The sequence below is a fragment of the Chrysochloris asiatica genome, unplaced genomic scaffold (genome assembly GCF_000296735.1).
Source record: "Chrysochloris asiatica unplaced genomic scaffold, ChrAsi1.0 scaffold00033, whole genome shotgun sequence".
Taxonomy (NCBI): domain Eukaryota; kingdom Metazoa; phylum Chordata; class Mammalia; order Afrosoricida; family Chrysochloridae; genus Chrysochloris; species Chrysochloris asiatica.
Window position 1 is genome coordinate 14,117,756 of NW_006408551.1, and position 13,590 is coordinate 14,131,345.

General features: G+C 40.1%; 1 protein-coding gene across 1 annotated transcript in view; it reads left to right on the forward strand.

Moving 5' to 3' along the window:
- The window catches only part of TBK1 (TANK-binding kinase 1), a 92,626-nt gene that overhangs the window by 6,129 nt on the left and 72,907 nt on the right, over nt 1-13,590 (forward strand). Inside the window, exon 2 of the mRNA XM_006859518.1 lies at nt 6,734-6,874. Within this exon, the coding sequence (XP_006859580.1) occupies nt 6,734-6,874 (141 nt within the window). The remainder of the gene's footprint in view (nt 1-6,733; nt 6,875-13,590) is intronic.

The window sequence follows — 13,590 nt, forward strand, 5'->3', positions numbered from 1 at the left end:
AGAAGAGGCCGTGGAACGAGGGATATCATTGCTGATGTCCGATGGATCTTGGCTGAAAGTAGAGAATGTCAGAAAGATGTTTACCTGTGCTTTATTGACTACGCAAAGGCTTTTGATTGTATGGATCATGACAAGCTATGGACAACATTGCGAAGTATGAGTATTTCGAACACTTAGTTGTGCTCACGAGAAATTTGTACTTGGACCAAGAAGCAGTTGTTCGAACAGAACATGGGAACACTGAATGTTTTAAAATTTAAAAAGGTGTGTGACAAGATTATATTCTTTCACCATACTTATTCAACATTTTATGCTGAGCAAATATTTGGGTTCTATAAAGAAAAGCATGGCATCAGGATTGGTGGAAGACTCATTAACAACCTGCGATATGCAGCTGATACAACCTTGCTTGTTGAAAGTGAAGAGGACTTAAAACATTTATTGATGAAGATCAAAGAGCATGGTTTGGATTACATCTCAATGTGAAGAAAACAAAAATCCTCTCCACTGGACCAATAAACAACATTCTTATCAACGGAGAACAGATTGAAGTCAAGGACTTCATTCTTCTTGGATCACCTATCAACACTTACGGAAGCAGCAGTCAAGAAGTCAAACGACATACTGCATTAGGCAAATCTGCTGCACTAGACCTTTTGAAAGTGTTGAAGAGCAAAGATGTCAGCTTGAGGACTAAGGTGCGCCTGACCCAAGCCACGGTATTTTCAATAACCTCATATACATGTGAAAGCTGGAGAGTGAATAAGGAAGACCGTAGAAGAATTGATGCATTTGAGTTATAGTGTTGGTGGAGAATATTAAAAGTGCCATGGAGTGCCAAAAGAACCAATAGATCCGTTTTGGAAGAAGTGCAACCAGAGTGCTCCTTAGAGGCCAAGGTGTCCAAATTTCGTCTCTGATACTTCGGACACATTGTCAGGAGGGACCAGTCACTGGAGAAAGGTATCATGTTTGGTAAGGTGGAGGGTCAGAGAAAAAAGGGAAGACCCCAAACGAGATGGATTGGCCAAGTGGCAGCATCAATGGATTCAAGTGTGGCAACAGTAGTGAGATTGGCCCAGGATCGGACAGTGTTTCATTCTACTGTGCATAAGCTCGCTCTGGGTCGGTACCGACTCGATGGCTCTTAACAACATGTTTTTATGTATTGTCAAATTGATTTTGACACTGGATCTCTATTGTACATGTTTTGACTTAGGGACTGATAAATTGCTGGTAATAAATGACAAGTGAATAGAAGGAAAATGGTAGAATCCCACATTAAGCATATCTCAGTAGTATCACAGGTATGACGTAACTTCCAAAGTCTGGAAAAGACTGGCCTAGATTTCAAGAAGTACATTACAGTATTGTATTGTCCCTCTGTGTGAACGCTCTAGATTTTAAACTGAATTTGAGATAAGCATTAGTACTGTAGGATTAGCACTAGACTGTGAACCACATGGTTGGCAGTTCATACCCTCCAGCTCTCCTCGGAAACCTATACAGGGTCACTATGAGTCAACTAACTTGATGGCACTTAACAACAACAACAGTACTCGATAGCAATCTCTCTTTGGGATGGTATATGTCTTAGTTTCTTAATGCTGCTGAATCAGACCCTACACATCTGTCAGTTTGTCGTACTATGTTGGCTTGTGTGATACTGTGATGCTGGAAGCTATGCCACTGGTATTTTAAATACTAGCAGGATCACCCATCATAAACAGGTTTCAGTGGTGCTTCCGAACTAAGAATAGGAAGAAGGACTAGGTGTTTCCCTTGTGAGGAGTTTTCCCCTGAAAACCTTATGAATAGCAGCAAAATAATATTTTTTAAGTAGTGCCAGAACGATGAGCATCAGGGTGGAAGACACTCAAAATACCACAGAAGAAAGCTACCTCCTCAAAGTAGACTTGACATTAATGATGAGAATTGAGCAAAGCTTTCAGGACCTTCATTTGATGATGAAGCGTGACTCAGACTAAGAAGAAACAGCTGAAAGCATCCATTCATTAATAATCAGAACATGGAACGTATGAAGTATGAATCTAGGAAAATTGGAAGTCATCAGAAATGGAATACTTAAAGGCCAATATCCCAGGCATTAGGGAACTGAAATGGACTGTGCTGGCCATTTTGAGTCCGACAATCATATGGCTTACTATGTTGGGAATGATAATTTGAAAAGGAGTGTTACCACTTTCATCATCAAAAAGAACATTTCAAGATCTGTCTTGAAATACAATGCTGTCTGTGATAGGATATACACACAAGGATGACCAGTTAATGCCATTATAATTCAAATTTACATAGCAACCCTAAAAGCCAGTGATAAAGAAATTTAAAAATTCTACTTGTCTCTTCATTCTGAAATTGGTCAAACATGTACTGGTAATGAGATAATTGGAAACAAAGGGGAAGGATCAGTAGTTGGAAAATATGGCCTTGGTGACAGAAATGCCACTGGAGATTGAGATTGCGTGATAGAATTTTGTAAGACCAACAACTTCTTTAGTGCAATTACTTTATTCAACAACATTAAATGATGACTATACACGTGGACCTTGCCAGATGGAATACGCAGGAATCAAATTGACTGCATCTGTGGGAAGAGACTGACACTGGAAGATAATGCACTGGATCACAAGGTCTGTTTGAACCACAAGGTCAGTGCGGTGCAAACTCACCAGTCACTCCTTGGAAATCCTATCCTGGGTCGCTATGAGTCGGAACTGACTTGGCAGCACTTAACAACAACGATAAAATGGACAAAATACTGAATAACACAGGAAGCGTCAAAAGAATACAGAAGGAAAACATAGTCACTGTGTCTAAAAGAATTGGTCAGTGTTCAACCATTTTAAGAGGTAGCATGTGATCAATATTGAAGGAAGAAGTCCAAGCTGCACTGAAGGCATTGGTTAAAAACAAGGGTCCTGGAATTGATAGAATACAAATTCAAATGTTTCAACAAACTGAATGCAGTGCTGGAAGCATTCACTATTCTATGCCAAGAAATTTGAAAAACAGCTACCTTGCCAACTGACTGGAAGAGATCCGTATTTCAGCCTATCCTAAAGGAAGATGACCCAACAGAATACAGAAATTATTAAACAATATCATTAATATCATATGGAAATAAAATTTTGCCAGAACTCATTCAAAAACAGTTGCAGCTGTACATCTACAGGGAGCTGCCAGAAATTCAAATCAGATTCAGAAGAGGATGTGGAACAAATAATATCACTGCTGACGTCAGATGAATCTTGACTGAAAGAGAATACCAGAAAGGTTTTTACCTTTGTTTTGAAAGGTTTTATCAATTTTGCGGAGGCACTCTACTGTGTGAATCATAACAAGCTATGAATAGCATTATGAAGAAAGGGAATTCCAGAACAATTGTGCTCATGTAGAATCTGTACGTAGGACAAGAGGCAGTTGTTTGAACAGAACAAGGGAATAATGTACAATTTAAAATCAGGAAAGGTGTGCGCCAGGGTTGTGTCTTTTCACCATACTTACTTTGTATACTGAGGAAATAATTTGAGAAGCTGGACTGTATTGTATCAAGATTGGAAGAAGACTTATTAACAATCTGCAGTATGAAGGAGGCATAACCTTGCTTCCTGAAAGCAAGTATGCCTTGAAATACTTACTGATAAAGATCAAAGACTACAGGTGTCAGTATGGATTACACCTAAACAAAAATCCTCACAACTGAATCAATAAACAACATGATAAACTGAGAAAAGAAATTGAAGTTGTAAAAATTTCATTTTGCTTGTACCCACAATCAGTGTTCATGGAAACAGCAGTTAAGATATCAAATGACATATTGCATTGGGCAAATCTGTTGCAAGAGACAGCTTTAAAGATATCACTTTGAGTACTGAGGTGTGCCTAACCCAAGCTATGGTATTTTTAATTACATCATATATGCATATGAAAGTTGGACAGTGAATAAAGAAGACTGGGGAAGAATTGATGAATTTGAACAATGGTGTTGGTGAAGAATATTGAAAGGCCCATGAACTGCCAAAAGAACAGATTGTCTTGGAAGAAGTATAGCTAGAATATTCCTCAGAATCAAGGATGATGAGACTTAGACTCATGTACTTTTGACGTATCATCAAAAGGGACCAGTCCTTGAAAAAGGACATCATGCATGGTGAAATAGAGCATCAAAGAAAAAGAGGAAGGCCCTCAACACAATGACTGCGGCAATGGCCTCAAATGTAACAATTGTGAGAATGGCACAGAACTGGACAGTGTTTCGTCCTTTTGTGCATCAGTAGGGTTGCTGAGTCAGAGCTGACTCAAAGGAACCTAACAAAAAAAAACCAAAAAAAAAAAAAAAAAAAACTAACAAATACCACAGGTGGTTGGTTTTAAAAAACAGACGTTTCTTTTGTCATGGTTAAGGATGTTAGAAGCCTGAATGTAAGATATTGAGTCTAGGTCAAGGCTCAGTCTTTCTGCTCTTGGGGGAAATCCTTCTCTAGTGTTCTTCACTATAGTCCTTGGAAATCTCCCCATGGCATCTTTCTGCATTTGTCCTGGCTTTTCTTTGTCTAATCTTTTCTTTTTATTTCTCAAGAGTGGATTTAAGCCATTCTTCATTGGTATGGCCTCATTAACCTAACAAAGCAAACTCTGTTCCCAAATAGGACTTACATCCACAGATTTGTTGGTTGTTACATGCCATCCAGTAGGTTTTGACTCATACCTTGTATAGGGTTTCTCAGGCTATAAATCTTTATGGGAGCAGAAAGCTTCTTTCTTCCTCAGAGTGACTGGTGGGTTTAAACTGCTAACCTTGTGGATTAGTAGGCCAGTGCTTATCCTACAACACACCATCAGCACTCCAACACATATTTTGAGGGAACACAATTCATGTCTGTAGCAGTACAGATTTGGTAGTGTCATTAAAACCCATTGCTGTCAGTTCTGACCCATAGTGAATTTATACAACAGAACTGCCCAATAGGCATTCCAAAGCTGTAGTCTTTTAGGAAGTAAACTGCCACATCTTTTTCCTGCAGAGTGGCTGCTGGGTTTGAACTGCCAGCTTCTTAGTTAGTAGGTGAGCATATAACCATGGCACCACCAGGGCTCCCTATCCTGACTGTATGAATAGAATAGTAGTGTAACTGAACTACTGGTACATTATTGTTCTGTTTCCATATTGTCTGAAAGCATTCATCAGTCCTTTTCTTCTTTCATGTGTATTTGTGACCAAGAGTAGTTATTGCAGATTATTGTTGTTAGTTGTCTTTCAAGACAGTTCCAATTTATGATAACCCTGTGTGGCTGAGTAGAACTGCTCCATAAGGTCCCGTATCCCCCTCCCCCCCCCCAGAGTTTTCAAGAAAGTAGATTGCCAGCTCTGCTTTCTAAGGTGCCTCTGAGTGGGTTCAAACCATCAGCATTTCAGCTAGTAACTGAGTACTTAACATTTGTACCACCTAAGGACCAATATCATAGATTATTGTTGTTGTTAAGTGCTGTTGAATTGGTTTTGACTCATAGTGATCCTGTATAGGGTTTCTAGGGAGCAGCTGGTAGGTTTGGACTGCAGAATTTATGGTTTGCCTTGCAGTACTGACCCTACAGTGCCACACCAGCATTCCAATCACATAGTGATCCTGTGATCTTGATGGGTGGGGATTGTGAGGCAGTTAAGTAGTTTTAAGAAAAAGATGTGCTTCTGAGGTGAGTGTAGGATAATTACTACAAAATTCCTATGTGTAAATGGCGAATCTTTGTGGAAAGCTATCTAGAGGGCTCCAAAGCAGGAACAACGTAGAGGATCTTACAAACAGCCATGAAATACCTACAAGCAGGTAGTGCTTGAAACTCCAGGGAAATTCAGCCTTGGATGAATGGGAGAAGTAAGACTGAACTCAATCTAGACTGAAAGAATTGTCGACTGGAGTGTTTGAAAGAAAGGAGAGGGGTTAGTTAGCATGAAGAACACAAGAATGTAAAGTTTAACTGAAATTTAAGCATTTACTGTGTATCTCTCAGATTTCCTACCAACTACACTGTGCATTATTCTGTGTGTGATCTACTTCAGTAAACCATGAGGGAGTGAGAGTGTGGTGCTGTGAGTACATGTGCCACAGCAATGGATGACCTGTGAATGAACAGTCTGCCCATGTCATCCAGGTGACATTACAGAGAGTTACCCAGGGAAGTAGAGGTATAATCCAGCCAAGGAGTCTGCATTAGCCTTACTTTCCAACTTCCACTCAAACCGTGCACCCACACATCGTCACAGCTAAGGGGAGAAATCACTAAATACATTACTTTGAGATTACGAAAAAAAATTCTTACATTGGATGTAGTTTTCAGTCTGTATGCTGATTAATTAAAAATTGTTGGGCATTGGAGTGACACTTGAATTTTCAGTTTCTTCTCTAAAATTTAATTTCAGGTTTATAGTACTAGAGCTCTTATTTTCTGATATGTAAGTGACTGTCTTTGCCACTAATGTGTCATAATGTAAGCTTTGTAACATAAAGAAATTAGTACTTTCTATATTTTAAGCATAAAATTTTAGAGAAATATTCAATAGTTGATTTATCTTAGCTTTAGAAAAATTCAAGACTTTGCTACAAATGATACTTAAAAGTAATGCAGAATGCTCTATAGCAAGCTGTAGTTTTAATGATGCCTTTGTATGTTCTTTACAATATTATAAATAGAACATTTCTCTGGTTTTTTTTAGAAAACTGGTGATTTATTTGCTATCAAAGTATTTAATAATATAAGCTTCCTTCGACCAGTAGATGTTCAAATGAGAGAATTTGAAGTGCTGAAAAAGCTCAACCACAAGAATATTGTAAAATTATTTGCAATTGAAGAGGAGGTAAGTAGTCATACTTTAATTCCTTTTGTGATCATATTTGTTTATTCAGGGAACATAACCTAATTAAAAAAAAAATAGTGAAGATTGGGACTCATACAGCCTAGTTTGTATCGTTAAGGATTTTTGAATAGATACAGCATGAAAATAAAATGCTGTAAGAATGGAATTTTCTTTTAAAGTAATGTAAGAGCTCAATGCATTGGACTTCTGGTTTGGCAGCTGTAGAACAGAGTCAGGTAGGACAGGCTTCATGGTGGAGGAGCTGAAAACCCAGAGACACTTGTCTCATGGAACAGCACCAGAGCTCTGGATCTAACATAAGGTTCAGGGCATCAGTTTCCCGCAGCTGCCAGTGGAAAAAAATCATGATATAAAGAAAAATAATACGATTTAAGAATTGGACAAGACATGGGATTCCCTCTGCAGCCAACCCACCTGGTTGGAGGTCAGAGGGCCGGGCTACAGCCAGACCAGCACAGGGAACCAGCACTAAAGGAGTTGTGGGGGGATTCTACACATATTTTCCTCCTCTTCCCTGTTTCGCCTTCTTTGCCTAGCTTGGAGACCTTCAGGCAGGTGGGTGTGCACCCCTAAAAAAGTCCAGCGTTGAGACCTCAGCTTTCCCATGGCACAGAGAGAAAGAGCCCCATTGGTCCAAGGGCAAATTCTTTGGCTGCTGCTTTGGACTTATGCCTGTGGGTCCCAACCCTAAAGTTAACTTATATGGGACCCTATACTCCTGCCTATCCAGCAAGAAAAAAAGCAGGTTTGGCCTGACAGACAAACCATACAAACAATCTATAAAACTTCAACATAAAAAGACGCAACTATTTCAAGAATTAGGCTGTGCACACAAAGATATCTAACTGACCTTCAGATACAAAAATAGTAAACAGTCTTTCTCCCATTAAGTTCTCAATATCTCTCTGCACACCTCTACGGTGATGACTAGAAGAGGGGCCTGAGCAAGTGGACACCCCCACCCACTACTGGAGGCTTCTGTGGTACACACACACACTGCCTATGTAATAAGGCGACTGGCCAGCCAGCCACAGTTTTATTTTTGTTTTAAAGAGGTGGTTTTTGTCTCTGATTGTATATTGCTTCTGCTTTTGGGCCTTTTGATCACACATTTTTCCTGGAGGTGGGAGCATTTTTCCCTACGTTACCCAAGAAGAGTCAGCAATTGTGGCCATATAGCCAAGCTACAAGCATACCTCATAATATTACACCATTGAGACAAGAGCCAATAACAGCTGCTAAGCATTACATGTGAACAGGAAAGCCTATCTCCTGATCATATCTACCAGGAGACACCCAGTAAACTTAACACAGCAGAAAACATCCATTTAAGCATTAAAACCCCACAAAACTACTGGAAATGACCAACAAAACACAACAAAAGGTATCAAAACATGTCCAAGAACAGAAAAAAGTAACTGAGACAAATGAGCTGGAGACAGACAAAGGCGTTCCAGAAGAGGAAGAGCAGATTTTGGATTTGCCATAGAAGGAATTCAGAAGAATGATAGGGAAACAAATTTAAATGCTCTGAAAGGGGGTGGAGAAAAACAAGGAAGAAGTCAGGAAAGTACTACAGGAGCAATCAAGCAGATCTATACAGCGTTGGAAACAATTCAAAACCTGCAAAAAGAGGTCCAGATGATCAATAATAAAATATCAGAAATGGACAATACACTGAAAGGGGAATGGAGCAGAATTGAAGAGATGGAAGCCAGAATCAGCAAGCTGGAAGACAAATCTCTCAGTACTGCTAAGATAGAAGAGCAAGCAGAAAAAAGAATAAAAAAATCAAAATAGAATTTAAGATTCATGCTGGATAACATAAAGAGGAACAACTTAAGAATTACTGGCATTCCAGAACAGGAAGAATCAGAGAAGTCCACAGAGGACATAGTTGAAGAGATTCTGGAAGAAAATTTTCCTAATATCTTGAAAGATGAGAAGATAAACATTCAGAAGCCGAATGTATCCCAGGAAGGATAGACCCCAAAAGAAAGTCACCAAGACATATAATAATTAAGCTCTCCAAAATCAAAGACAAGGAGAGAATCCTAAAAGCAGCCAGGGAATGAGAAATGTTACTTACAAAGGCAAGCAAATCAGATTAAACTCTGACTATTCAGCAGAAACCATGCAGGCAAGAAGGCAATGGGGAGACATATACAAAATCCTAAAAAAGCAAAACTGCCAACCAAGAATCACCTATCCAGCAAAACTGTCAATCAAATATGATGGTGTAATCAAAACATTCCAGGATAAACAGAAGCTAAGAGATTTTGTCTAAGCCAATCCAGCGCTTCAGAACATCCTAAAGTGAGTTCTTTTGACTGAAAACAAGCAAGAACAGATGACAAAGATTGACAGGCGTGGCAACACCACCTGAAACTCAGCCAACACATATAGTCCAGAACAGAACAAAATTACAATAATGAATTCAAAAGAGCTGGGAGGTCAACCGAAGATCAAAATTAATAACAATGTCAAAGAAGGAGAAAATGTAGGAACAGAGATCCAGGTGGTGAGGAGGTCAGGTAGATTACAATATACAATGTTGTTATTAAGTACCGTGGAGTTGGTTCCAACTCATAGTGACCCTGCCCAGGGTTTCTGAGGCTGTAAATCTTTACGGGAGCAGAAAGTCTCATCTTTCTTCCACACAGGATACAATAGATTGTCTTAAATGCAGAGAAAAGTTAATAGACAATAAGGTATCCCCAAAGAAAGTTAGTATTTCACAACTTACCATAAAAATTAACCTGCAACTAGAACAAGTCAACATGAAAACTAAAAAGAAACCAACAAGAAATGGCACAAAACATACAAACTCAGCACAAGAAAGCATACAGAACAAAGGAATGAACAGCACTACCAAAAATTAACATAAGGGCAGCAATTAATTCATACCTAACGATAATTACATTGAATGTCAATGGATTAAATGCGTGAGGGAAGAGAGTGAATGTCAATGGATTAAATGCACCAGGGAAGAGAGTGGCAGAATGGATAAAAAAAACAAGACCCTTCAATATGCTGCCTGCAAGAGATACACCTTACACACAAAGACAAAAACAGACTAAAAGTTAAAGGATGGAAAAAAATATACCAAGCTAACTACAACAATAAACAAGCAGGAGGGGCAATACTAATCTCCCATAAAGTAAACTTTCAGACAAAAACCAGCATAAGAGATAAAGAAGGACACAGAATGGGAGAAAGTCTTCTGCAACGACACATCAAATAAGGGACTAATTTTCTAAAATACATAGGAAACTATAACACCTCTACAAGAAAAAGACAATCCAGTTAAAAAATGGGCACATGACATGAACAGACACTTCACCAAGGAGGAGATCCAGGCAGCCAACAAACATGTGAAGAAATGTTCATGATCACTAGCCATCTGACAGATGCAAATCAAAACAGTAATGAACTATCACCTCACACCAGCAATAACAGCAAAGATCCAAAAAGTAGAGCACAATAAATGTGGGCGAGGATGCAGTGAGAATGGGACCCTCCTATATTGTTGGTGGGATTGCTAAATGGTCCAACTCTTGAAAGCAATATGGCACTTCCTCAGAAGGTTGGAAATAGAAACATCTTATGATCCAGCAATTCCTCTACTTGATATTTACCCACAAGAAATACAAGCCATAACACAAGTAGATATATGCACACCAGTGTTCGTAGCAGCACTAATAGCAAAAAGATGGAGACAGCCTAAATGCCCATCAGTTGAAGAATGGATAAACAAACTGGCACATGCACACAATGGAATACTATGCTACCTTGAAGAACAACAAGGAAGCTGCAAGCCACTGCATAACATGGATGAAACTTGTGAAATTAGTCACAAAAGGAGAAATACTGTATAGGACCATTATTGTAAAGGACTAAGAAAAAGAACCCACCCAAAAGAGGAAAAAAACTATATATATATAATTGCTGATCACCGGGATGTATGGGATGACAGGAGGGGAGGGAAGGAGGCGAAGGTAGAGCACAGGGTAGGCAATAGACACAAGATAGCTTGGGAGTGGGGTATGGGGGTGGGGTGGGCAACACAAAAGAAGGAAGAGGGGAATGGAAGAACAAGGTGGATGGGAGAACAGTTAGGCAGGTTTCATGGGCTACGTGGGAAACAGGTAAATGATGGATGCACAACCTTGGGACAACAGGGCTTTGGGATAGAGGAATTGAGGCATGGTTTGAATATGTAAAAGAGGGGAATAATGTTAAGATGCTTGGCTGTCTTTTGAATCTTGGTTTCCCTTGCCTACCATTGTGAAATAGACACTTGACCAGGGGAATAAGGAATAGCCATAAACATCACAATAGAAAGCTTTTAACTCCATCTTCAGACTATAACTGATTGGAATACCTTAATGGGGGCTAGAAGTTGCCCAGTGCAAGAGACCTCCTGTGGAGCTTTTGCATTGTACAAGACCACAGGTGTAAACTAGAACCCCATTCAGAATTGTCTGAGGTGGGAAATTTCTCCTGGAAAGGACCAGCCTGGAGCAGCTAGAAGAACAGAAGATACTTCGTGAAGAAAGACCAGCAGGAAATAGTCAGAAATAATAATGGTGTTCTGATTGATTACTACAAGAACAAGTAAGCTGTTTGCCTGGGAGCCATCAAGGCAAGTGGTCGGGACCCCTCAGTGCAAACTCCCATCCAAGACTAAGACTCAAGGGGACTACACGAGTAGGCATGTGGTCTGGCTGGTGACCACATTGGTCACCGACAAGGGGAAGAGGGGTAAAAAACAGCAATGAAGTTCAGATCTAATTCTGACCACATTCAATAGACCCCTGCGAACCCGGGTGGAGATAGACTCCTGGGCCCAGAGGCAGTGACATGGCCACAGAGGACTGGAGCAGAAAGTGAAGCGTCCAGCTGATATGAAGTGAGGGGAGAGGCACAAGAACACCCATATTTGCAAATAGTACCCACTTGACCTGGCTTCAATGGCTGGATGATCAGAACTCGACTAGAAGAAGAAAGAAGAGGGGAGAAAAAAAGAGTAACCCACTACAATTTGATGAACTAACCTATACTTGGTTATGAATTGGGCTGCTAATCTCACGGTCAGTAGTTTGAAACTATAGCTGTTCCACAGGAGAAAGATGAGGCTTTCTGCTCCTGTAAAGATTGATAGCCTCGGAAACCCTGTACAGGGTCACTATGAGTTGGAACTGACTCCACGGCATATAACCAACACCACCACCTATACTTATGGATGTTTGTTGTTGTTGTTAAGTGCCATCAAGTCGATTCTGGCCCATGACAACCCTGTTTAGGGTTTCTGAGGAGCAGCTGGTGAGCTTGAACCACCGACTTTGCAGTTCAAATGGCTTTACAGTCTGACTCATTAACCCTCAGCACCACAAAAGGGAGCAAATATTTACAGCAAGGATCACTGCCACCCCATCGGTACACAGGGTTGACAGACATGGGCAACTTAGACATTGGCTACCCAAAATGGGGGTATGGGGTAGCTATAAAGGCAAGAAGTGACTGGCTTACAAGCTTTCAAGAGGGAGCCTAGTTCCAGACAGGCAAGGGTAGGTAGAACCTCTACTGAATGATTTCCAATCTGTTGGGACCAGGCTGGCGAAAGTAAATGGGTACATTCTTGTGGTACAATAGTGAATAACTTCCATCAGGGCTGACTATTAGAGTCGGAAATGTAGAGTTAGATGTTTTTTGACAAAAGGAGGGGAGTGATTGATTTTGCAGCCCAGGAGCAGAGGTCCCTGGGACCATCAAGTGAGTATAGCGGAGAGTCTGACCCTACCCAAAGAGTCAGTGACACAGGCATGGAGACAGAGATGTGGATAGATGGAGCAGCTGGGGACGCTGTCAGGGAAGGAGAGGGGCTGTGTGCTGGAGGCCGTGGGGGGGCAGGGGCGGGCCATTGGGGTGTACCCGTTGGATATTTGATGATGCATGGGAGGGTATTGTAATCATTGCAATGAAACAAAATATGATAGGATGAGTGTAAAGCTGATGTTCTCCCATGTACACTCACATAATGCACAATAAAAACTTTTTAAAAAAGTAATGTAAGAAATACAAAGCTATACAATATGGTTACTTGTATTATTACTAGGGAAAAAGAAAACAAATTGAATTGTCCTAAATAAAAGGAGCAAAGAATAAAAATCCTAGAAATGCAGAGATTAATATAGAATCCAGTTTTAGAGAATATAATTTATTTCAGGATGTAGCAAAAATAAAATTACTAGAAAAAAAATTATTCTGGGAATATTAGAAATAGAAATCTATTTAATCCTTTCAGATATAGATAAAAGTCTGTGAATGGTACAAATGATTTAAGCATTAACTACTAGATGAAAGTTGGCAGTTCAAACCCACTAAGAGATGCCTTAAAAGGCAGTCTGTTTTTTTTTAATGTTTTATTGTGAATTATATGATAGTTTACATGGGAGAACTTTAGCTTTACATTCATTCCATTGTATATCATCTCACTGACATGGTTGCAATCCCCTCCATGCATCATCAACCACCCAAAGGGTATATCCCAGAAACCCGCCCCCTACACTTCCCCCTCCTCCCCCCAGTTTTCGGCCCACAGTCCCTTTCCCTCTCTGGGTCCAAAGTCCCCAGTTGCTTCATCACTCCACGTCATCATCTCTGTCTCCATCTCAGGCATCTCTGTTTCTCTG